At 43.7% G+C, this 25,270-nt stretch overlaps 1 protein-coding gene across 1 annotated transcript in view; it reads left to right on the top strand.

Annotated features, from left to right (window-relative positions):
• The window catches only part of LOC107121471 (mucin-6-like), a gene marked incomplete at its 3' end in the record, with an annotated part of 37,628 nt that overhangs the window by 3,440 nt on the left and 8,918 nt on the right, over nucleotides 1-25,270 (top strand). The window contains exons 2-13 of the mRNA XM_015424380.1: nucleotides 3,470-3,710; nucleotides 6,170-6,296; nucleotides 8,633-8,720; nucleotides 10,493-10,602; nucleotides 13,909-14,116; nucleotides 17,881-18,003; nucleotides 18,131-18,251; nucleotides 19,641-19,779; nucleotides 20,645-20,749; nucleotides 22,683-22,755; nucleotides 23,662-23,799; nucleotides 25,019-25,180. Of these exons, the coding sequence (XP_015279866.1) occupies nucleotides 3,470-3,710; nucleotides 6,170-6,296; nucleotides 8,633-8,720; nucleotides 10,493-10,602; nucleotides 13,909-14,116; nucleotides 17,881-18,003; nucleotides 18,131-18,251; nucleotides 19,641-19,779; nucleotides 20,645-20,749; nucleotides 22,683-22,755; nucleotides 23,662-23,799; nucleotides 25,019-25,180 (1,635 nt within the window). The remainder of the gene's footprint in view (nucleotides 1-3,469; nucleotides 3,711-6,169; nucleotides 6,297-8,632; nucleotides 8,721-10,492; nucleotides 10,603-13,908; nucleotides 14,117-17,880; nucleotides 18,004-18,130; nucleotides 18,252-19,640; nucleotides 19,780-20,644; nucleotides 20,750-22,682; nucleotides 22,756-23,661; nucleotides 23,800-25,018; nucleotides 25,181-25,270) is intronic.

The following is a 25,270-nucleotide window of genomic DNA, read 5'->3' as shown; positions in this document are numbered from 1 at the left end:
AATCTGAATCGGCCTGCAGCAGCCCGAAAGGGGTCCGAATGGGCCATTTTCGGGGGTGCATTCGGTTCGGATGAACCAAATGCACATCCCTATTGGCAAGCTTCCATGGAAGAGTGCAGATTCAAACCTGGGTCTCCCAGATCCTAGTCTGACAATCTTAGGGCCCTTAGGAACAGCAAGGAGGCAAAATGGGGTTTCCCATCATTTCATTGCCACAGTGGTTTCAAGGGAATATAGATAACACATCTCTTAGCCCCCGTGTTTATATCAGCTTCTTGCATAACACTTCTTTTCTGTTCCCCAAGCACTGTAGAAGATCTTATACACGCTCACATTTGTTATTTCTGGAAACATATTATGGAAAGATATTATAAAGCAGGGGGTGGAGGGGGTGGAGGAGACGGGGGAGGAACCGGTGGGATGGGGGGAAACTTACCTCCTCCTGCTGCTTCCTCCTCTGCCTCATGTGTGGAGGTCCATTCCCCCCCTGCGAGTATCGCAGGTCCGCCCCTTGTATTATACAATTTCTCTTCTTTTGAATAATGTTTTCCAGCTTTAGTAGTCAAGAGGATTAGCTATGCAGTACTGAAGCCCTCCCCTCCAATAATCTCATCCAGCCACTCTGCTGGTTGTGAGATTTCAGCAGACATTTCCCACACACTGTCAGGCTTATATTCACAGCCATGATAGCTGGGAAATAAAAGTAAAAAGTATTAGGGAGTTGAATTCTGCACCCAGGGCCATGTGCTGTAATTTTTCTGCATTCCCAAGTATGCCCATTGAAACTTAGCATGCGCACCATCCAGGGTATGTGATTCCACCAAACTGAAAACATGGGTAACTATTACCCTGGTTTTGTTCTATTTTCTAACTGCTGGTATTATTGCAGAGTATGTCTTTTTCGCTTTTTATCTCTACCGTTTTCAAAGAGTTTATTGCTGCTTATTCTCTTTTTATCATTGCTTTTATTCTTCACTTGTCTGTGGTTTCCTATGTTCAGGGGTTTTTAAAGAGTCAGTTTCATCATTTTATGATGTTTTAATTTTCTATTACAAATTACTGCACACCGAAAGGCAGATCATATACCTTCCAAGTAAATAAACAAAATACACACCCTTCCCAGGTTGAGTAAAACAATTTAAATTGTCAATAGATTTGAATAAGTTTCGTGAAATGTGTTTTAAGCACACACACACCCCAATACTGGAACCCCACATTTTATGGGGAGAGAAGCTATGCTTTTTCTTGAGTTTTTAAAAAAACCTTAGTGGGTGGTGCATATGTTCACCATAAAGGAAGACGTTAATTCCATTAGTCTGCCCCCACCCCATCATTCACCACTTGTTTAAACCTAAGTACTTTCCAGACAACATCGATGAGAGGAATGAATGTGTGTGAAGGACAGGATTGGGGTGGGAGGATCCACCTCCAAAGGTGTGCATATGAACAGGGGTCATTTCGGAGGAAAAGAGGTGAAGGAGTCGCTGGGGGGGATCCCTCTCCAGGCCTTCCCTTTGTAGCCACACACGCACAAAGGTTTTGGCTGTAGTGGGCATGGCCAACTCTGAAGCCAGCCGGAACGCCGTTCCTGTGCGTTCCTGCCCAAAAATAGCCCTGAGTTTGGTGAACAGCCGGATTTAAGTCCAGTAGCACCTTAGAGACCAGAAAGATTGGGGGGTGGGGAGAATATAAGCTTCCTTTGTCGGATACCTTTGTGAGGTTGATGGATTTCCATTCCATGCAGCTGAATGAGGTGCCTTCTATGAAGATACCTTCAGAGGACAGCTATGTTGGCCTGCAGTAGAACACCTAGATAGATTCAGGTCCAGTAGCACCTTAAAGACCAAAAATATTTTTGGAGTAAAAGCTTTTCAGAGTCAAAGCTCCCTTTATAAGATAAAGGAGTTTGGTAGCATCGTAGGACGAATCTGCATTTGCATTTTTAAATCAGTTTCGTGCTGCTGTGACACTGTCTTTCTCTATGCTTGTTGGTGTCACAGCAGCACGAAACTGATTTAAAAATGCAAATGCAGATTCGACCGTAGAAACAAACAGAATTTATTCCTGTATAAGCTTTCCGGAATCAGAACTCGCTTTCCTGATGAAGTGAGCCCTCACTCACAAAAAAGTTACGTTGGAATAGATCTTAGTCCCTAAAGGGTCACTGTATTTTTGTTTTTATTTGAAAGATTTTAGACTCTGCTTGCCCCTTTTTCCTCGCTGCTTGATGCCTAAAAATCCTTCCCAGGACACACTTGGATTTACTCCTTCCTTCTTCCTTTGTCCTCCGAACCAAAGTGTTCCATGACGATGCTGTTGGTTCACCTCTGTGTTTTTCATTCCCAGCCAAAGAGAACCTTCATGACGATGCTGTTGGTTCACCTCTGTGTTTTTCATTCACTAAACGGTTTGGCCACTGGGTGAAACAGGATGCTAGATGGACCAGCAAGGGCTCTTTTTACATTCGTGTTTGTTCACATTCATCTCTTGTGATCCTTCACTTGTTCTTTCCCCCTGGGAATTTACACTGTAACCGCTTGGGGGAAGAAATCTGGCCTATGTTTGCTTGGGGTTTGATTGGCCTGGGCTTTTGTTAGAGTCTAATGGGCCGTGTGTGCTGGTGGCACTATGTCATTCATCCCTTGATCCACAAACCCAAGAACAGTATCTTTGTCAGTCCTTTCACTGAGTTTTCCTTTCAGCCTCCCTCGTGTGAATTATTTGAATTGCATTGCCGACCTAACGGAATCTAAAAAGATGTTTTGGATGGTTGCTGGAAATGGAAATTCCTAAGAATTCCAATGGGCAGGCAGGAATTACTTGTGTTTGCCTCTCGCTCATGACCCTTGGGGTGCAATCTGATCCACACGGGAAAAAAATTAAGGGGAGGAAACTGTTGCCTGACTTAAACAGCACTTGTGAGATGAAGTATGTACACAATAGCATTTAAAGTGGTTGATACAAGCATAAAAGCCCAATAGACTCTTAGGCTGAGTTCAGACTGGCAGTTTGGCTCAATACGGGCATGTTTCACAAACGGATTAAACAGCTACAGTTGTCAGGCATTCCCCAGCTGTACTCAACCCATCCTATGACGATTCCCTACCGCGTTAAAAAAGTAACAGGTGAAAGCCATAGCAAAACCCTGGAGGGCGTGTTGATCCCGATTCCCGGAAGTGTGCATGCTAAAAGCTGCAAACAAACTGCATTGCTGCACCTATGTACATAGGCGGGTGTCGCCGAAGCGAAAAACAGCGGCTTACAGCTGCACCTCCGCCAGGGGCGGGTCAGCAGTGTAAACGCTCCCTTGCGCCTCCTCCCCGGTATGCTCCCACATCAGTAGGTGCAGTGCGACCGGGAATCCCCGGCACAACTTGGTCCGGGTCTCTTTGCCCCGCTTCCCTCGTGCTTCATACTGCCAGTCTGTCCTCAGCCTTAGTATGTTTTTTGCTTTCATTCTTTCTTTAAGCAGCAAAGAAGGAATTTTGTTCCACCTGGGGCAAAGGGCATATCTCAACTTTTGATAAACACCTGTATGAATTCTCTGGAACTTGCAATTACATATTTGCCAGTGAATGTGATACTGTCTCCCCGGACTTCAACATCCAGTTCCGCCGTAATCAGAAGAACAAAATCGCAAGAATCATCATTGAGATGGGATCCACTGTTGTCATAGTTGAAAATGGTATCATATCAGTGAAAGATGTTGGGTAAGTGTCCAAAGGGAAAAGCAATATGTATTAATTACATCCCAGCTGCAAAGGAATTTTTGTGTGAAGGAGGGCATAAATTTGCGATCTCAACATAGGGAATCCCTTAGAGAGTAATTCAGTAGCGACAGCTGGTGGTGAATTCAGTAGGCCATCTCTTTATTTTTGTTGACTCTCCTTTTAGATTTTTAAAATAATTTTTTTTAGTCTTTCTGTTGGTATTTAATATTGTTGTGTGGGTGTTTTATGTTCTTATATTGTAACCCATCTTGAGTCTCTTGGGAGAAAGGCGAGTCAGAAATGCTTTAGATGAATGAATAAATTCATATTTGTACATTTCTAAAACACGCATTGCTGACTATTCTGAGTGTAATTCAAGATACTGGTTACAGAATCCTTAGGGTTGCTAGAGGATGTAGTGATGGTCACGAACACAGATAGCTTTCAAACAGGCTTGGGCAGAATCGTGGTCGATAGATCCATCAATGCTACTAGGTATGGTGACTAAAGGGAACCTCCACATCAGGAGAAGGCCTTGGCCTTTATGCCACTGTTCATCACAAGAGCCCTTTATAGATGAGTCCCCCCCACACACACACGTTCACTCACCATGCCGGGAGGGAGAGTGTGCGTGAGCACACTGGCCCCATCCCCAGCCTCTGTGCAATTGCCTGCTTGTCTGCACAGTGGAGCTGATGAATGAATAAATTCATATTTGTACATTTCTAAAACACGCATTGCTGACTATTCTGAGTGTAATTCAAGATGCTGGTTACAGAATCCTTAGGGTTGCTAGAGGATGTAGTGATGGTCGCAAACACAGATGGCTTTAAAACAGGTTTGGGCAGAATTGTGGTCGATAGATCCATCAATGCTACTAGGTATGATGACTAAAGGGAACCTCCACATCAGGAGAAGGCCTTGGCCTTTATGCCACCGTTCATCACAAGAGCTCTTTACAGATGAGTCCCCCCCACACTCACACGTTTACTTACCATGCAGGGAGGGAGAGTGTGAGTGAGCACACTGGCCCCATCCCCAGCCTCTGTGCGATTGCCTGCTTGTCTGCACAGTATGACTGCATGGAGGAAGTAGCCACAAAGACACGCTGTTCCCATAATCAGCAATATTCTGTAAGCAGCATCACTGATCGCGGGGGGGGGGGCAGTGTGTTCATGACTGCACTTCCTCCCAATGTGGTGAGTCGATGTGGGGGTTTGCATCATCTGTACCAGGCTACAGTGAGACAGGATGCTGGACTAAATGGACTAGCAGTCTGATCCTGCCTGGCACTTCCGATGTCCTAAAACTAATTAGAGCTCCCGTGGCATGCTGGGGATTCAAGCCCAGGTCCCCAGATCTTAGTCTAAAACTCTAATCCGTACCCCACACAATGTGGGGTGGCTGCTCTTGAGCAGTAGAAAGCAACTGGGCCTGGGTGAGTCATGTATAGGGTTGCCTCCCCTCTGGTGGGGCCAGGGGATCCCCCAATTTTGGGGGGCCCCAATCCACTGCTGGCCAGTTGGCTAGTGCGGGAAACCCCACCCCTGAACAGCAGTGTCCTGTGGGCACGCCGCTGATGCAATGACGTCACCGGTAGTGATGTCATCATGCTCGGGCCATTGCACGGTGACAATCTAGCATTCAGGGGAAACTAGCATTCAGGGGAAACTCTGCGCGCGGGGCAGAAAAGTTCCAACGAAGACCCGGGAGCCCCCCACCTCAGGTAAGGTGAGACCTGGCATGAACGTTGGGTGGTAAGAAGTAGACAAATGGTTGATGGTGGGTCTGGCCTCTCTCAAATGCCAAAATAGCTCTGGGAAGAGTGATTCTCCATCATTCTGCCTGACACGGACAGAAAATACAATAAAGGGCACAGCAGAGTAAGAATAATGAACCAACATCCACTGAGGAATCAGACACTCCTTTGATCATTTGAGGTGTTAATCCCCAACGTTAGTTTTTTTAGGTTTGAGATTGATTTATTTTTTTGCAAACAAGGGTCATTCTTCAGGTTTGTAGAAAGACCTGTCTTGCCCGTTCATGTCTTCAGTTTTTGGATTTCAGTATTCACTGCTCTGGCCAAATTGAAAATGTGATATATTGATGTATTTTTATAACCTATTGCTTTTTTTAAAAAAAACCTCTTTCTTTTCATCTCCTGGTGGTTTGGCTGCGGAAAGGGGATTACATGGGATTTCTCTGTTATTGTTTCTATTTTTATAATTAAAAAAACTTTAACTACAAAATAGATGTCACAAATCCCTACTGTTCGTTCCATTGGTTGCATACTCAGAGGACGAGAGCACTGTGAATATGTGACATGGGATAATAGCTAAACCTTCTCTAACGGATGAGTCAGTTCCCATTCAGTCAAAGTACTGGGTTTGTCTCAAAAAATTACACTTGTGAAAGCCCTCGGTATATCTAACAATATGTGCTTCCCCTTTTCACAATAGTATAATCAGGCTGCCATATACCAGAAATGGAATTCAGATTGCGCCTTTTGGCTACAACATCCGTCTTTCGGCTAAGCTGCAAGAGATTGAACTAGAGGTTTCTTGGAACAATGATGACTATCTCATGGCAAGTGGCATTTCAGTCCTACCTAGTGATCATATTTTGGGGATCTAAAAATTCCACATCTACTCCAAAAACCCAATTTGGCATGTGTTTTCTGTTTTGGCTGAATGATGATATCATGGAGGGATAGCAAAGCAATAATGATTTTGCTGGTCAACTTGAACTTGTGACCGGATGAGTTAATGCACTTTGCAGACACAAACTGGGCAAATACGGACATAGGCTGCAACGCAACATAAGAAACTCTCTGGGTACTGAATTCAAAACCATAGTGTGATATGGAAGAGGGATCAGATGTTCAAAGGAAAATTAATTATACTTTTGACGGAGATGATCTGAGTCCCTTTCGAGATGCTTAAATATGGAATTGGTGCTTTTTTGGGGGGGTCAACAGTGGGAGGGCTTCTAGTGTCCTGGCCCCACTGGTGGACCTCCTGATGGCACCTGGTATTTTTGGCCACTGTGTGACACAGAGTGTTGGACTGGATGGGCCTTTGGCCTGATCCAACATTGGAGTATATTATGTTCTTAGTAACTCTTGGTCTGGGTCAAGGGATGCTCTGTCTTCTTGGTCCTGGGAGGGAACGATGACAGTGGGAGGGCTCCTAGTGTCCTGGCCCCACTGGAGGACCTCCTGATGGCCCCTGGTATTTCTGGACACTGTGTGACACAGAGTGTTGGACTGGATGGGCCTTTCGCCTGATCCAACATTGGCGTCTCTTATGTTCTTATGTACAAGAATTGTAGAGATTGCACAAAAATGTGCATCCCAAAATTCATAATAAAATGGCCTTGAGCAAATGTTGATGTTGATGCTGTTCATCTAAGGAAAAACATCTTCTAGAGTGGGGTAGTTCCTCTGAAACTCACTTCTCTTGAGCTGGTTCCCTCCCATAGACACACAAGCTTCCAAATGTGTGTTTATGTAGGTTAGGGTTGGGAGTAGGAGTAGCAGGGAAAACAGCCATGGGTGGGGGGAATAGTTAAGCAGCTGCCCCTCCTTTTCTCCACTCCACATCACTATTTCCAGAAGCTGCCGTTCCCTTTAATAATTAACCACGGGCATTCACATGTTAAACATAATCTCCCCATGGTCTTCCACTGAATTGAAAGCTCCTTAAAGGAAAGACTTAAAATGTCAAATTTAATTATCATATTTTGCAATAAAGGGAATAGGGATGCAGTACTGTCTGTGAAATTTTAGGCAATCAATGGCATTGTTCGTTGTATCATTAAAATGTTTGGTTCAAGTAAGGGTGGCGGTTGAGGACCCCACCTTGGGGTGGCAATCAGACCTGTATCTGCCCTTACTCCTCTCCACCCATCCCCACTAACCCAGGGTTGTCTCAGGTATAGTTAGTAATCACAGCCATCACTTCGGCTATTAACCTGGAAGATCCTGGAGCCCCCTTCCATCCCTGAGCAATGTTCCCTTTATTGCAAGGATTAAAAAAAAGTAAAGGTAAAGGTTCCCTTGCTCAAAATCCAGTTGAATCCGACTCTAGGGTTGTGGTGCTCATCTCCGTTTCAAAGCCGAAGAGCCAGCGCTGTCTGAAAACGTTTCCGTGGTCATGTGGCCGGCATGACTAACCACCAAGGCGCACGGAACGCTGTGACCTTCCCACCGAAGTGGTACCTATTTATCTACTTGCAATTTCTTGCTTTCGAACTGCTAGGTTGGCAGGAATTGCAAGGATAGTGTTAACTAAATGATCTGATTAGGTGAGAACGTTTAAGTTCCTTGCCTGAGAGTTTCACAAACAATAATATACATAGGTCAATCAGATTAGGAATACAGTCTGTGGAAATCACAAACATTTTGCCAAGTATATTGCTGTAATAGTATCAGACCTTTTGACCCAAGTGAACATTTCCCATGACAAAAATAACAGTGTTATACCATGATGTGACCAAAAGATATGGCTGAACAAAAGACAATGGGACATTACACTGACATAATCATAAGAACATAAGAGAAGCCAATGTTGGATCAGGCCAATGGCCCATCTAGTCCAACACTCTGTCACACAGTGGCAAAAATACCAGGTGCCATCAGGAGGTCCAGCAGTGGGGTCAGGACACTAGAAGTCCTCCCACTGTTGACACCCCCCCCAAGCACCAAGAATACAGAGCATCACTTGCCCCAGCCCGAGAGTTCCTATCTATACCTTGTGGCTAATAGCTACTGATCGACCGCTTGAAGCCGTCCATGTTTGTAGCCGCTGCCACCACCTCCTGTGGGAAGTGAATCCCATGTGTTCATCACTTTTTGGGTGAAGAAGGACTTCCTTTTATCTGTTCTAAACCTTCTACTGATTAATTTGATTTTGTTTTTCTAGGTCTCAATTGAGGAAAGATACATGGGTAAAACGTGTGGACTATGTGGGAACTATGATGGACAAGAACTAAACGAGTTTCTGAGTGAAGGTAAGTTCATCGCCCCAAAAATTCCTGCCCAGGTATGATTTCATGATGCCTGGAGGAGCACTGTAGTTAAACCAAAGGAAATTTTACCTCTTACATTTTGTTTGGTTCTTAAACTCAGCAAGACAAAGTAAATATCACCCAAGCATTGGGATGATCCCCATATAATGCATGTACATAGACAGTTGTAAAATCACGTGTCCTTATTTCCAGGGGTCGTTTCGTAGAAAAAGAGCTAGGGGAACTCATTAGCATAACTTATTAGCATATGCCACACACCCTGACATCACCGGAAGTGTGTCATAAGGCCACACACCTCGCCCCCAACGGTCCCGGTCACCGCCGGTGGCCTTGCAGCTCCACTGACGAGCCCCATGAGGGGCCCGGCGGTGGACCTGCAAGGCCGGCGGGAGTGCAAGGAAGCCCCGAAAGACCCTCCCTGGCCCCAGGCAGGCAGGGGTGGGGAGAGGCAGGGAGGAAGAAACTTACCCTCCCTCTTCTCCTGCCTCCTCCTGGCTGAATGAGGGCCGGAAGCGGGGCGGCCAGAAGCAGGGGGCGGGGCTTCATCATGTGCCCCACCCCCCATACCTCACCCAGGGGAACTGCGATCCCCCGCGATCCCTCCCGAAATGACCTCTGCTTATTTCCAATCAGCAGGGCTGCCTTAGCAATTACCAAGGGGTGGCTGTCCCTGGGAGAGGGCATGGTTGGCCGGTTGCTGTCGGAGGACTCACCACTGACACCTGGCAAGCCACCTCTACTGCTGCTCGGCCCAGCGGCTTGGGCTCTTCCTTCCCCATCCATCTCCAACGGGGAGAGGAGAAGGCAGAAAGATTTTGACTTGTCCACTGCCTCTTGACTTTGCCCTCCTGAGTGGCACTGCAGCAACCCTTCTTCTCTCATCTGTCAAACAATGTGACTGGTGGCTGGGACCAGCAGCCTCTGCTCACAGCAAGAATGTGGCTGTTGGTGGTAGCAGCTGCCAACATTACAACAGTACTTAGACTCAGCCAACCTGTTTGTACTAATCCATTATTTGGGTAACCTTATTTATTTTATTTATTTATTTGGATTTATATCCCGCCCTCCCCGAAGGCTCAGGGCAGCTAACAGAGGCATAACGCCAAGTAATAACAATAAAACAATAAAATACTGACTAAAATACAGAATAAACTATTAAATAGTTAAACAGAATTCATAAAAACATTTCCGGTGCTCCCCTACTCACTTTCGAATTTCAAATCAAGATGGTGTTCTCAATGATATGACTACGTAACAGTACATATTCCCACTGTTGTCCCCTAGGCACGTCCCACTCCCTCCAATGGTACCCGCACCAGCAATGGCAATGTGTGGAAATTATAGGGCGTTGATGGAACAGTGGTGGTGGCGGCTCCTATTCAAAAGCCTGGCGGAAGAGCTCTGTCTTACAGGCCCCGCGGAACTGTACAAGGTCCCGTGGGGCCTGGATCTCCTCTGGGAGCTCATTCCACCAGATAGGAGCCGCCACCGAAAAGGCCCTAGCCCTGGTCATCGCGAATGGTTGGACTCTTGTAACATTCTGTACTTTGGGTAGCCCTCGAAGACAGTTTCCCACAAGGCACTCATCTCTGTTTTTGTACACAAACATTTGTCATGTATGAAAAATGAGTCTGTCACACGGCTGGATCCTTGGTTGACCCTGTGAACCAACAGGTTGTAGAGGCTTGCTGTTCACTGGTATTTTTAGTTGTACTCATTAACAAGCTCAATTTAATTTATATTTCAATTAATAGGTAAACTGCTGGATCCATACAAATATGCTGCCTTGCAAAAAATGGATGATCCTACCGAGATCTGCCCATTTGAGCAGATGACAGCTTCTAATGTTCCTCACAAGAAATATGTATGTACTATTTTTAACTTGTTTATAGAATTTATTTATCTGTTTATTTATTTGAGTTACATTGTACTTTATCCCATGAGCTGCCTACAGCTTACAGTGGGCTCACAATTTAATGAATTTGTTATAATTTATAACAATCTACTGCAATATAAATGTGGAGACTGCAGCTCAGTCCTAGATGTGCTGTAGATGGTGTCTCTGGAGCTCTGCCCAGGAGATACATGAATCTTCATTTCCAGGATCTGAAAAGCCCAACCTGTCCAGCAGTGACATCAACTGTCATTACTTTTGAACAATGAGAGTGACTGATAATAGGGATGTGCGTACCCAAATTCCCAAGATAAACATATACCTGAAAATGCCTTTTCAGGTCAATCCATGTATTTAGAGAATGAACAAAGGAATTAAAGGATTTTCCAGCATCACAAAGAAAAAGCAAAAAATTGAGTGAAAGAGGGAATCTTTCTGGGGATCTGGAACAGCAAATAGCACTAAATTAGCAGGGAACCATTCCACTCTCATCCCTAAAGAGTCACCAAGGCTTAAGAAGATTGGACAGAAGAGTCTGGTTTTGTGGACTCTTCAACAAGGTCTGGAACAGGTGTTTTTACAGCAAATGGCACCAGATTATTAGTCAGAAACCAAGCGCACTCTTTTTTTTCCCCTAAAGAGTCACCAAGTTTTAAGAGGATTGGACAAAGGAATCTGATTTTATGCTTCCCTCAAAAAAGGTGTTCTCAACTAGGGGTGTACATCTGGATACAATCAACCCAAAAATATACCTGAAAAATATCAGTATTTTCCAAGTATATTTTGGCATCCCAAAGATATCTGGAATTTTTCAGAAAGCTTTTTTAAAAATTCCGGATATATTCTAGATTTTCTGGGAACATTGGGTGCCAGCATTGCAGGATCCCAGGGAATTTTTTTTTTCCCCTTTTCTTTTCTTCTTTGTTTCTTTGTCTCCAGATTTTTATAGGCTGCTCCGCTGCTCTTGTCCATTTCAAGAGGTTTTATTTTCTTCTCAAGTCTTCCTTTGTGTTCCCTTCCCATTTTCTTGCATAGAGTTTGCAAAATCCCCCCTTCCCCCAATGGCACTGGTATCTGCTGGGCATTCTGCACATTGTAACTGGTTGTGCTGAGCTTGCAAAATTCCACCCTCCGCTTGGATTTCTTGTGACCCTGTGCTTTGAGATCAGTCCTTTTAAGCTTGCAGTTCCACAGCAACACTGGGTTCTGCTGGACATTCTGTACACTGAACTGATTGTGCTGGGCTTCAATCCCCCCACCTTGCTTGGATTGTGATTCTATGCTTCACATCAGTCCTGCTGAGCTGGCATTGCCACAATGGCACTGGGTTCTGCTGGGCACTCTGTGATTGCACTGGTACTGCTGAGTACTCTGTACACTGCACTGGTTCTGCTGGGCTTGCAAACCCCCCCTTTCAGTTTCTACTGCAGAGATTCTCTGGGACTTTATTCTGCTGGGCTTCTATTGCCCTCGCTCCTCCTTCTTCTTCTTTTTTGCTATTTTTCCTCCATCGGAAACAATGGAGGATGGGGCACCTTCTTTGGTGGTCCATAGAACTAGACCCCTTGTTCCAATCTTTTTGAAACTTGTGGGTTCTTCTGAGAAGAGGCACCAGCAGCTATACACCAACATTTGGTGCCTCTGCTTCAAAAAACAGGCCCCCAGATAACCTAAGATAGATTCCCCGTTGACTATAATGGTCCCCATAGGATATAATGGAGCTGAAAAAGTTTGGAATTTCCCCCCCCAAAAAAAAAAATTCCGAATCTGAATACCACACCAGTATTGGAATTCAGGAATATTGGGAATACTGGTATTTTTCAAGTCCAATATACCCAAACCCAAAAAAATAACATTTTGTGTGTGTACAGACCTATTCCCAATCATCCTAGTCTCCGTTGTTTCCTATGGAGGGAATATGGGCTCTCTCTGGGGGTTGGAGCAGCTGCACAAAAATTGCAGTGTACCCCCCCACCCCCTAAACACCCTCTAGATTCTGTGAGGATTGGATAAAGGGGTCCCCAGCTGTCCTGGTCTCCATTTTTTGAGGGGGGGGTGAGGGGGAGGATGGCAAAAGAAAAAGAAGAAGAAAGGAGGAGGAGGAGGAGATTGGCTTTATACCCCGCCCTTCACTCAGAGTCTCAGAGTGGTTTACAAACTCCTTTCCCTTCCCCTCCCCACAACAGACACCCTGTGAGGTAGGTGGGGCTGAGAGAGCTCTTTAAAGAACTGCTCTTTCAGGAACAGTTCTGACAGAACTATGGCTTGCCCAAGGTCATCCAGCCAGGTGCAAGTGGAGGAGTGGGGAATCAAACCCAGTTCTCCCAGATTAGAGTCCGCGCACTTAACCACTACACCAAGCATAACTACCCAGTGATAACGCTGGTTTACTTCAAAAGTTCAACTTCCTTTCCCACTTTTTCCACACCTACGACAAAACTGCAGCCATCCTTTTCCCTTCACCCACGAAAAAATCCTATAGAAATATGGCAATTAAAACTTGTCTGTTTACACTGACCATGTGTGTATTGGCATGCAACACAAAAATGGTATAAAATGTCATATGACATAAAAGGGCCAAAAAAAATGCTGTAAAACCAACAAACAGAAATGGGAAGTGGCCAAAGAAAATAGGTGGAACGAAAATCGTCTTCCTGATTGTGAATGAAAATAAAAAGGAAAGAAAATATATGTATGTTTGTTCATCCCTGCTTTCCAGCTGGCTTCATACCAACTTGGCCGAAGAAAGTAAATTTAAGATGGGAGGGATAGGGTAGCTAGACTGGATTCAAGATTGACCCGGCCCAGTCAGCATGAAATCAGTTAGAAAGTAATTCCACCACATCCATGGATATCATCCCTACCCTCATACATAAAGTGGCATTGGTGAAAGGAGCGCATTGCTTGACAGCCTACTTGGGATTTTATTTGCATTCCATAGAGGAAGGCACAAATATCCCTACGCTAGTGAGGAGTTGTCAGTGCAGTTTAGTTTGTGGCATAAATACAACCAGTGTTCCCTCTAAGCTGAGTCAGTGTGAGCTAGCTCACAGTTTTTTAGCCTCTGGCTCACAGATTTTTGTCTTAGCTCAGGAAGGAGGGCTCCAGAGCAAACTGATTTATGCAGCAGCCGAATGGTTTGCTCACAACTTCAATGACAGTAGCTCACAAAGTAGAACTTTTGCGCACAAGATTCCACAGCTTAGAGGGAGCATTGAATACAACCTGTCCCAAATTGTACCAGATGCACTTAAACTGCCTTCCTTTATTTTCTAGGCCAGGATCTGTGCCCACCTTCTAAGCAATGTATCTTCATCGTGCAATATCTCAAGGAAAGGATTTGTCATCCGCTGCCAACTCGACATGCAACACTGCAGAAACCCAGGGCAGAGAAATTGTACTTGCGCTACCCTTTCGGAATACTCCAGACAGTGTGCCATGTCCCTTCAGAAAGTGCTTGATTGGAGAAGCAGTGACTTCTGCTGTAAGTTACAGTGTTCTAGACTATACCTTCATTGTTGGGCTTAATTATACACAGTGAGCAAATTATAAAAACATAAATTTAATGTACCAAAGTTGCAACCGATTATTTGGATTGTGAATACCAATCTATTGTCATACACGGTGTTTAAAAGGGGGGTAGATCATCAATCACCGAAACTACTAAGGGTGTGAGGAAAGTATGTTCCCTATCATTTTTTTTAATGAGTACACATGAAGCCGCCTTCATTGGTCTGTCAAAGCCAGTATTGTCCACAGTCTGCCTGGCGGCTCTGAGCCAGAGGTCTTTCAGCTCACTTGGTGCTACCCGATGCTGTTAACCGGAGATTGTCCTGGAACAGAGGCAGAGCAAGGCAACAGAGCCCTATCATAGCCGAGAGTTCAGTCCAGAGATCAGATACCAGTTTCGCAGGGGTCAGAGTTCATGGGTCGTTCAGGAAAGCAGAGTCAAGGCAGTCTGAGGTCGTTGATCAGCAAGGTTCAGGCAGGTCTGAAAAGCACAGCCGAGGGTCAGTCCAAATGTCACAGGAGGCAGACAGAGCTGTGGTCATGAAGTTCACAAGGTTCTGATGAGTTATTTCCACAATCTGCAGTTCTCCAGGTCTGATTTATACGGGCATTCCTTAACAGCCTGATTTACAGCCATCTGCTCAGAGGTGCTCCTGCACTTACTCAGAACTGCTATCATGAAGCAGCTGGTGCCGAGCCAAGAGGCAAGCACTCGGTCTGTGTGATCTCGAGTCTTGTCGGAGCCTTTCCCTTTGCTGTTCGATTAATGAGGGACAGCTCAGTGGGCTACTTTCCTGCAGCTGTGCAGGTTCATCCCCGCTTTCTTGCGGGGCCAGCCAGTTTGGTGTATTGGTTAAGTGCACGGACTCTAATCTGGGAGAACCGGGTTTGATTCCCCACTCCTCCACTTGCACCTGGCTGGATGACCTTGGGCAAGCCATACTTCTGATAAGAGCTGTCCTTGAAAAAAAGAGCAGTTTCTGTCAAGAGCTCTCTCAGCCCCACCTACCTCTCAGGGTGTCTGTTGTGGGGAGGGGAAGGGAGAGGAGTTTGTAAGCCGCTCTGAGACACCTTTGGGTAGTGAAGGGCGGGGTATCAATCCAATCTCTTCTTCTTCTTCATTGGCTACTTCAGAGCTATGGGTGAGTGGTTCAAGGTCAGCTGCCGGCACTGAATCCTGAGGCTCGTGTATCTCTAATTCACTAACTTTAGCTGGTTCAGAGCTGGCTGCTTGTGGCTCCTCGACTCCTGAGGAGTCTTCAGCCACACTGGACTCAGGCTGGTCAAGCGGGCTGGCCCATGACAGAGATTCTGAGGGTTGAACCTGAGACCTTCTACACTCAAAGCAGATGTTCTACATTAAACCATAGACCCACATCCTTCTCACTGCTCTCCATTTTGTTCCCACTCCACTTCTCCCCTTCGTTGTTTCTACCTTCTCCATGCTTACCTTCTCATCATTTTTGTTCTACTTCTTTTCTCCCTAGCTTTTCCCATTCCATGGCTTTGGTAGCCCCATCAAAAGTCACTGGTATTCAGCACTCAGAGAGAACAACTGAACTTATAGCTGTAGATTAGTGTTGGCCAAGAACCATTCTGTTCTCTCAGCAGCAGTCTGTGGGCAGGAAGTATATTTTACCACACATATTGACTCCCCCTCCCAAGGTGAATCTCTGTAATAAAATTACTGCACCCCAGTATTAAAGAATCATCAGTTATAGTGAAGCATACACTTTTGTCCTAGTCAGGGCTATTTAGGGGCAGGAACGGAGTTCCAGCTGGCTCCCGAGTTGGCCACACCTGGCAGGAACTCATTAGCATAATAGACCACACCCAACAGCAGAAACTCATTAGGATTGGCTACATTAGGGGTGTGTGGCCTAACAGGCAAAGGAGTTCCTGCTACAAAAAAGCCCTGGGTTTGGACAACAAACAAGGTAAACAGAACAACAAGCGAAAGGTGGGTGTGGCTGGATGACCACACTTCTGGTAACATGGGGGTGTGGCCTAATATGCTAATAAGCTGTGCTGCCAGGGGTGTGGCCTAATATGCTAATGAGTTCCTGCTGTTGGGTATGGCCTATTATGCTAATGAGTTCCTGCTGGGCTTTTTCTACAAAAAAAGCCCTGGTCCTAGTCATTATTTAAAAGAAAAATACAATTTTTAAACATGGGCTATCTCTATATCTTACCACTTGGAAACTTTCTCCCCCTTACTAATGGAATGGTAGATAAACATTTTAGCATACCTTAAAGGAAATTAACAGGTCTGCTGTGAACCAGACAAAATCATCTTGGGACCTTTATGAGTCCATTGGCCACCAGCTATGGATAAGCCTTATTGGTATTTTGGGGTATATTTGGGGGGGGGGCATAAGTTGTTTGGGATTTTTAGGGATAGCAGTAAATGGGTCCCAAAACATTCTGGAAATATTTTAGAATATACAGGAATATTTGGGGGCAGCATTTTAAGGTATGGAACCCTCAAGATCTTGGGAGAGGCACCTCACTTCCTTCTGGATCCCTCTCTGCTAATATCATATTTAATCTGTCCATTTCTGCTATTTCGAATATTTTTTCCATTATTTCTTCTTTTTTAGGTAGTAAATCTGATTTCCATTTTTTCGCTATCAGAATTCTGCTTAACGTGAGGATATATAACACAATACATTTATCATCTGTATTTACTATATCTGGCAAGATATTAAGCAAGTAACTTTCCGGTTTAAGCTGCAGATCTATTCCTACAATTTCTTTTATCAAATATTTTACCATTTTCCAAAATTTTACCTGCTTCATTCTTGCCTTTTCCAACCTATTTTTTTTATCTACCTCCCATCTTCGGCTATATTTATTATTTAATTCATTTAGACCCCACTTTTCTCCACAGTGGAGATCAAAGTGGCCTGCATTAGTCTCCTCTCCTCCTTTCCCCCCCAAACCCCACCCTCCCTAGACTCCACCTCAAAATGTCCAGGATTTTCCAGACTTGGCGCTGGCAACCCTAGCCACTCAAAAGGCAAAACAGCCCTGGAAAGGGCTCTGCCCCTTCCCCCGCCTTTTACTCAGAGAAACCCAGCCTGGAATGCTGTGATAACCTAGCACCAGCTACTGAGAGAACATGTTTATTAAAGCTACAGGAGCTTCTTTTATCATTTGGAAAAACCTGGGGTGTTTTTCAGGTTTGTAGAAAGATCTATTTTGCCTGTTCACAGCTTCAGTCGCAGTGTTCAAGTATCCTCAGATTTGGCCAGTTTTGTTATTATTTATTTACTATTTATTTTGTTCTATTTCTAACCCACCCTCCCCCACAAGTATATTAGTATATAGATGATGATGATGATCTATGTCAAAAGATATTAAGGCTGAAGTCCTAAGCCTGCTATGAAGCAAATCCAACTGAATGGGATATACTTTCAAATAACCATGGCTGGAAATGATCACTGAAGTGGGGCAACAGGGTGGATGTTGAAGTGCTGATTAATATTTTCTAACTTGCAGTGATACCATACATTTAGAAGGGATAGTTAATTGTGAGGTATCTATAGCTGTCTTTGTCTGGATATAGAGAAAGCTAGTTCCTGAGTGACTAGAAATGGAGTATGGAAAATGTGTGTGATGTTACACGATTGATACAATTGATATTTTAAAGGTGAGGTAGACTCGTCTCAGTGTTGTATAATGCCCATTTTTAACAAATAACATTCTACAAGCTCTGCAACCCATTCTGTATTGCAGCTCTCAAAAGATGTCCAGCTAACCAAATCTATAAAGAGTGTGGGTCTCCCTGTCTTAAAACGTGTTCCAATCCAGAACACAGCTGTGCCAGCTATTGTACATATGGCTGTTTCTGTCCAGAAGGTAAGTGAACACAACAAAGACATAATGATTTCGCTAGACCCAGAATGCCTTCCTATCCTTTGTGCATTCAGGAGCAATTAAAATACTTGCCCTTGACTGGCTTTTTCCCGTTTTCATCTTGTGACAGGTACTGTTCTAGATGACATTTCAAGAAACCGAACCTGTGTTCCTATCGAGCAGTGTCCATGTACATTGAATGGTGAAAAATATGATCCTGATGATGTCATGACAGCACCATGCAGAACATGGTGAGTACTGGGAGATAACGATCAAAGGAGGATTGGAAGGAATTGGTCATCAAAACAGTTGGGAAACCTGGCAGAAATATCCACTCCATTTCTGGAAAGTCATCATTAAAATCCCTGTAACATTTCTTAGCTCCTTATTTTATATGGGATGAGATTAGCATTCTGTTACTAGGAGATAGTGGCCCCGGTCACACAGCAAAGTTGCCGCGGGAGAGGCACGGAAGGTGGGCGGATTATCCGGGTGTGATCACACCCCAACATCTGGGAAGTGGAGCTCACCCGTGGCTGAACGCCGACAATGCGCATTTAAAAACTAGTACCTCCAAGGGAATAGTAAACGTTTGCCACGGGCTGCCTCCAGACGCCCGTGGTGTGATCGCGCCAGCACGTGGCATTCCCCTCTGGTCCCTCGTTTACCCGCTGGCGCCGAGGGAAGGACCCGTGGTGTGCCGCCGGCGTGTCTGATCGCGTAATCGCGGATCAAACTGCACCGGGGCAATTAGTCACGCCTTCCCCCGCAATATCCGGCCCATGTGACCGGGGCCAGTATACCCCAAGTGATGTGGTACACTATATGTTGAACTGCTGCCTATCAATATGAAAACTCTTCGGTTAATGTCTACCCATTGGCACTTTATTTTTCTCTGTTAGTATGAGCTGAAAAACTGTAGATGCCACTTAAACCTTCATGGGCCTATTTATCATATAGCCACATTGTGTATCTGCATTTTGAAACTGCACACCAGAAGACTTTTGAACTTGAAAGTTCAGAATATAAGAGTTTTCTTTCCAGTTGGGGCCATGTTATTCCAGTGGGAGCTGACAAGCCATCCAGAATGTTGGAGAGAAACAGACGGCTGTGAGACTCCTGGAAATGGGTTCCTATATGTGAACCTGAGAGGACTGGTATACACCTACTTTCAGTGTTTCCGACTAATTCTTTAAATGTTCTTCTTAGTCAGCATTACAATGTGATGTGATGTGATGGTGCTAGAGAGGTAAATGAAAAAGCTGCACTCACACCAATGTATAACCATTATTTTCATTGAGTTGGATCAACTATGTTAATGGTGGATCATTCCTCCAATGCAAGGATACTGTCCCTAATGTGAGCAGCCTTGGCCTGGCACAAGAAGAATGCTCCACTAATGGGAGACTCCTTGCACCAAAGGAAGGTTGTACCATTAATGGGATGAAAGTTCTGAATCTAGTCTGTAGTCTTTGGAAGTCTACCTTGTTTTTTAATCCTTAAAGTTCTTTGACTTCATGATATTGTTGCCAAAAGTGGGAGAGAGAAGTATATTGCCCTCAGGCACTCAAATGCAAAGTGATGAGCTCAAAAAATGTATTCTGATTAACAGCTGATGTATACACTTTACTTTCCCCCAGTAAATGTAAAATGGGCCAGTGGAGCTGCAGAGAACTACCATGTCCAGGCATGTGTTCCTTGGAAGGAGGTTCATTTGTCACCACTTTCGACTCTAGGCCATACCGTTTCCATGGAGTTTGCACCTACATTCTTATGAAGGTAATCTACTTGACAATCAAATAGTTTTCACAGGTTTATAAAAGGACTTTCTGAATGCCAACATTGGCCAACATTTATCCTAGCTACTGCTTGTGGAATCACAAAATCACAACTTCTTGCTCTGCATTCCTCATATAGCGTATGCAAATGACTCGAAATGAAAAAAGGTTCTTGGGGAACTGGGAGATGGACAGTCTACATTCTGAATTTCTTTCTCTCTTTGATTCTGTTACAATGTTTTCGTCTTCTTTTGTGTACTGTTCCCTAAAGATTCAGGACTGTTATACTTTTCTGAATTAATTTATACAAATGTACATCATTTGGGTTTCTGGGTTTCAGAACTTGAAGTATAGAATCAAAGAGGCACATATCTGTTCCTTGAGAGCGAGTGTGTGTGAGGTACTGGTTAGAGTGTCAGACTGGAACATGGGGAAGCTGAGGTAAAATTCCCACTCATCCTGGAACCTTACTGGGTGACTTTGAGGGAATCGCTGTCTCTTAACCTAATCTATTTCAGAATTATTGTGAAGATAAAATGGAGGGAAGGTGGGATCAAAAACTTGACTCCATCTACATTGTACAGCAATGTTATAATTAGCTCCAAAATCGGCAGTGATAAACATTGTTGAGAATTTTTCAGTGATTGGAATTATAAACAGGCAAAAATGTAGTAATATGGACCAATTCACACATGACATTTTTTATTTAACACAAATGACATGCATCCTAGAGATACACTTGTCTGCAAACCTAGGTGAAAAATCCTAATGAAACGCAAACATTTGATTCAAAGTGATGAAAAAGGGATGTACGAGATGTTTATTTTCCTTCCCATAAAATTTGCTTTGCTTTTCCCCCCTTCTAGAGCCCAATGTTGCCACACAATGGAACCTTGATGGCTGTATATAAAAAATCTGGATATTCCAGTTCTGAGACGTCGTTGAGTGCTATTGTTTATGTCTCTTCACAAGTAAGTGCTCATCCCATAAAACACTGCTATGACAATAACAGACTAGAACAGACACAATCCCGCAGATAGACACATCTGCTCCTGATTTTCAGCTGTACAAGGGATTATGAGCATGCAGCGAGGGTTCCCAGTCTCCTGGTGAGGTGGGGCAGCCCCAAACCCAGCTCCCATTTCCCACCACTGCTCTAAGTAGTGGCAGGAGAAAAAATGTAAAAAAAATTGTCAGACCTATGGGCTGAGTTCAGACTGGCAGTTTGGCCCGTCAGCCAAACGTTTCAGGAGCGTTTCAGGAGCAGATTAAAGGGGCGGGTTCACAGAGGCACATCTGTCAGGCGTCCCTCAGCCGTACTCAATCCGTCTTGTGCTGCTTCCCTCCCGAGTTTAAAAAGCACCAGGAGAAAGTGGTAGCAAACCGTGTGTACAGCGGGTTGATTCCGGTTCCCTGACGTGTGAACGCAAACGTCGCTAAGGCAGGAACCACCCACAGTCGTTGATAATAGGCACTGGCCGTTTCCACGGCAGGTGCCCATGCACCCATGTGCATAGGTGCATGCAGCGGAGCGCAGAAACAGCCGCTAACAGCCTGCCGGGGCGGGCCAATAGTGTGAACGCTCCCTTGCGCTTCCTCCACAGTATCCTTCCGCTTCATTTGCTGCAGTGTGAATGGGAATACCACGACCAAGCTGTTCCAGGTCTGTTCCGGGTCTTCTTTGCCACGACTCCCTAGCGCTTCAAATTGCCAGTCTGAACTCAGCCCTAGAGTGTCATATCTGCATCACTCATAGATTCAATAAGGACCATAAAGTAAATTGCTGTAAAAAAATAAAAAATAGAAGATTAAACACACATATTTTACAACAAATTAAAGAATTTCAAATCTATATAGCCAATCTGTAAATATAGACCACAAACTTACTTCAGAAGTAAAATCACCAGGTACAGGATAAATATGCACATAAGACCTTTAAAGTGCAATCACTAGCCCAGTGATTATAAAATAAACCTAAGGGGGAAAAAATGAAAATCAGTATATCAAGCAATTTAAAACCCAAAATTAAATAGTAATATTTTTTTATGGAAAGGTTTTAATATTGGCCCTCCTTTTCACTAACCTTTGTTTGGTTCTGGAGTTTATTGTTAGGTTTAGTTTTTTTCCCTTCTTGTTTCTGCGAATACTGCAAACAAGCCATTCCTGGTCAGTTCCGGGTCTTCTTTGCCATGACTCCCTAGCGCTCCAAATTGCCAGTCTGAACGTGGCCATGGTGTGACATCCCTTCTGGTTGAAACACAGAACGGATATCATGACTCTCTAGGAAACTCCAAAAACTCATATGGTAAAATCATAGATTTTCCAGTGATATCTAGAGAGGACTTATGTCACTTCTGGGATTTTCCTGGAAGTGACATCACACTTTACCCTACAGCTGCCCCACATGTCCCTGCCCCCCTGTTTACCTGGCAGCTCTACATAGAGCACAGACAAAGAGAGGTAATTGGATATATTAGCTCCTGAAATCCAGTGTTGTGACTTACCTGGACAATGGCATCAAAGAAATTCCACCGTGCCCTTGCACAATATCATTAAATGTAGAACCATCCCATTTTGCTGGGCAACAGTGCAGCAAAGGAGTTTGTTAGCTTATCTTAATTGCAAAAATGATGGCAGTATAAATATTACTGTCTTACTTCAGAGTCAGGGCCTGATAGACTCTTCTTTTAGGTTTCTGGAGTACCCAAGAAGAGAACAAATCACTTGTGTTAAAAATTGATGTTAATAATGTCTCTTGCCCTTTCTTTTTGCATGCCTACATTACATGTTAGGCGAATTTTGGTATTCATTTTGGTCGAATGAAAAAGTTGGTGTTGAGCCTAGCTTGTCATTTACCAATGAACCAGACTTGCCAATCAGAATTCCATGTTTTCTTTCCCACAGGACAAAATTGTGATTTCCCAAAATCAGGTCTTAACTAATGAGGATGAACTTAAGTGGCTGCCTTATCAATCAGGTAAAATAAGAAAAGAGAATGTAGAATGTTCAATTGTTAAAACAGACAAGTCAGTGAATGTCATTTAAGTTATCCTCTGTTTTAAAAGATGTTGTTACCCACCATATACAGCTGAATTTATATTCAATTGTACATAAATAATTTACCATCTCTCTTGTCGTAGTAGAACAAGTCTGATCTTATTCAAGGAATTAGAGAAATCTATTCAGAGCAAACATTCAAGTTTGCTTGGGACTTGGGGCCAGGGTACCTGAAGGACGGTCTCCTCCGATACTGTGCAACTTGCTAGTTAAGATGTGCCTCTCTTTATGCCCTTGCCTTCAGAGGTGAGGTGGGTAGTGTCTAGAATACAGGGCATTTTCTGTGGTGGCACCTCCCCCTCGAAGCTCTCCTTTCTTTTAGGTACCTGGCCAAAACACATTTTCTTAGCCGGGCTTTTAATTAGGGAGTTTATCAGCTTTTTACTGGTCTGCTTGTGTTTTATGCATAGTTTGATGCTTCTTATGACCAATGGCTGTTTTTAATGGCTTGTTTTTATATTTTGGTGATTTTTATTTTTATTTTTTTCTAATCTGATTTTAATCTGTATTCTTGGTGCTTGGGGGGGGTCAATAGTGGGAGGACTCCTAGTGTCCTGGCCCGACTGCTGGACCTCCTGATGGCACCTGGTATTTTTGGCCACTGTGTGACTGAGTGTTGGACTGGATGGGCCATTGGCCTGATCCAACATTGGCTTCTCTTATGTTCTTAATTATAAACCACTTTGAACAGTACTCTGAAGATGTGTCATAGAGAATCCTAAATAAATAAATTTCAAGTGCCAAATAATCATGATACAAGACAGTATAATTAATGGTAACTAGATAAACCATAATCACTATTTTTCAATCCTATAATTCATTTCAGGGGACATCACTATCTTCAAACAATCATCTACTCATATTCACATGTACACAGAATTTGGGCTGGAGCTGATCATTCAAATTCTGCCGGTGCTACAAGCTTATATTAAAGTTGGCTTTCAGTTCAAAGGCAAAACCCAAGGTACAGAATTCCATATCCTTTGTTTCAGTGAATGAAGGCAGTGAGACTTTGTACACAAATACTTACACAAAGATTCTACTCAGCCCTATTTTGTCTTCCACTTCAAATATGGCTGATCAGTGTTTCTTCAAACTTTCCCTAATGATTTTCCTCTAGACAGACGTCATCTATTGTTAAGGGTATTCTGCTTTTGTACCAGATGCAATGGTGTGAACTAATTTAGTCCAATCCGACAAAGGACATACATATATGGAAACAGGCTTCCATGCATGTATGCATGGATTATGAATTGCCCACATAGAGCAGAGACAAGCATACACCAACATTTGCATTGAAAGCAAGTCATTAAATATGGTAATGGCTTTGCGTGGATTTATATCCACATTCTTAGAATCAGATAGAATGTATGTATCCCCTTTTCTAGTCTGAACCTCTTGTTACATATAACTATCTCAAGATCCAAATCACACCACTATATTTTTTCTTTGTACCTTGCTGTGGTCATGTATGCTGGCAAGTTACATTTGAAGACCTCTTGTTACATATAACTATCTCAAGATCACACCACTATAATTTTTCTTTGTACCTTGCTGTGGTCATATATGCTGGCAAGTTACATTTGAAGTAGATTCCAGGCTAGGTTCTGGTTAGGATATTTTTGGATGAGACCTGGTATACCTTTCAAATATAGTTTAGAAATTGCATGTAAGATGTAGCCTAGCATGACCTGAGACATGGTAGATCTCACCTTGCAAGATTTGCTGACAAGTTGTAGGATAGATGATGTTATTGACATCGTAGTATAACCACAAGAGGCATCCAAGCATATATAGAATAATATAAATTGATCTAAATTGAAACATCTCTAAACTCGGATATACTTCTTCATGTAAACCTTTACTGCAGCACAGGGGCCAAAGACATTGGTGACCCACTATAAACTGTGGGCTTCTGGTACTGTCTAATAAGGACAGGAGATATACTGGATGCCTCTGAATTTGACCAGAGGCTACTTCAGACTGGAATGGACTGTGAAATCTATTTTCATTCTATAATCACTCCAGAACTTATTTGTTTTAGGATCCTTTACAGAGTGAAACTTGGTAGTCTAGAACATCCCTATCTGTCATAGTCCCATAGAGTAGTACATTGGCTTACCAAAGAATTGATTTCATTCTTACTTGCCTTTCTTTCCTCCCATGTCTTTCTTTGTCACCAGGATTGTGTGGTAACTACAATGGAGAAACTTCAGATGACTTCTTAACCAGCATGGATATTGTTGAAGGAACAGCACCTCTCTTTGTGGATTCCTGGAGAGCAGGGAATTGCCACCCTGCCTTAGAAAGAGATACAGATCCTTGTTCTATGAGTCAATTGAACAGTAAGTGAAATGGTCTGCTTCACTGGATCGCTTTATCTTCTTCTGGAGTGATCATTACTATAAACGAAAAGCATGTTCCAAAGAGGCGCT

The sequence above is a fragment of the Gekko japonicus genome, unplaced genomic scaffold, assembly GCF_001447785.1.
Source record: "Gekko japonicus isolate JY-2015 unplaced genomic scaffold, Gekko_japonicus_V1.1 scaffold5836, whole genome shotgun sequence".
Lineage (NCBI taxonomy): Eukaryota > Metazoa > Chordata > Lepidosauria > Squamata > Gekkonidae > Gekko > Gekko japonicus.
Note: the sequence above shows the minus strand (reverse complement) of the source record. Positions and strands in the feature narration are given on the sequence as shown.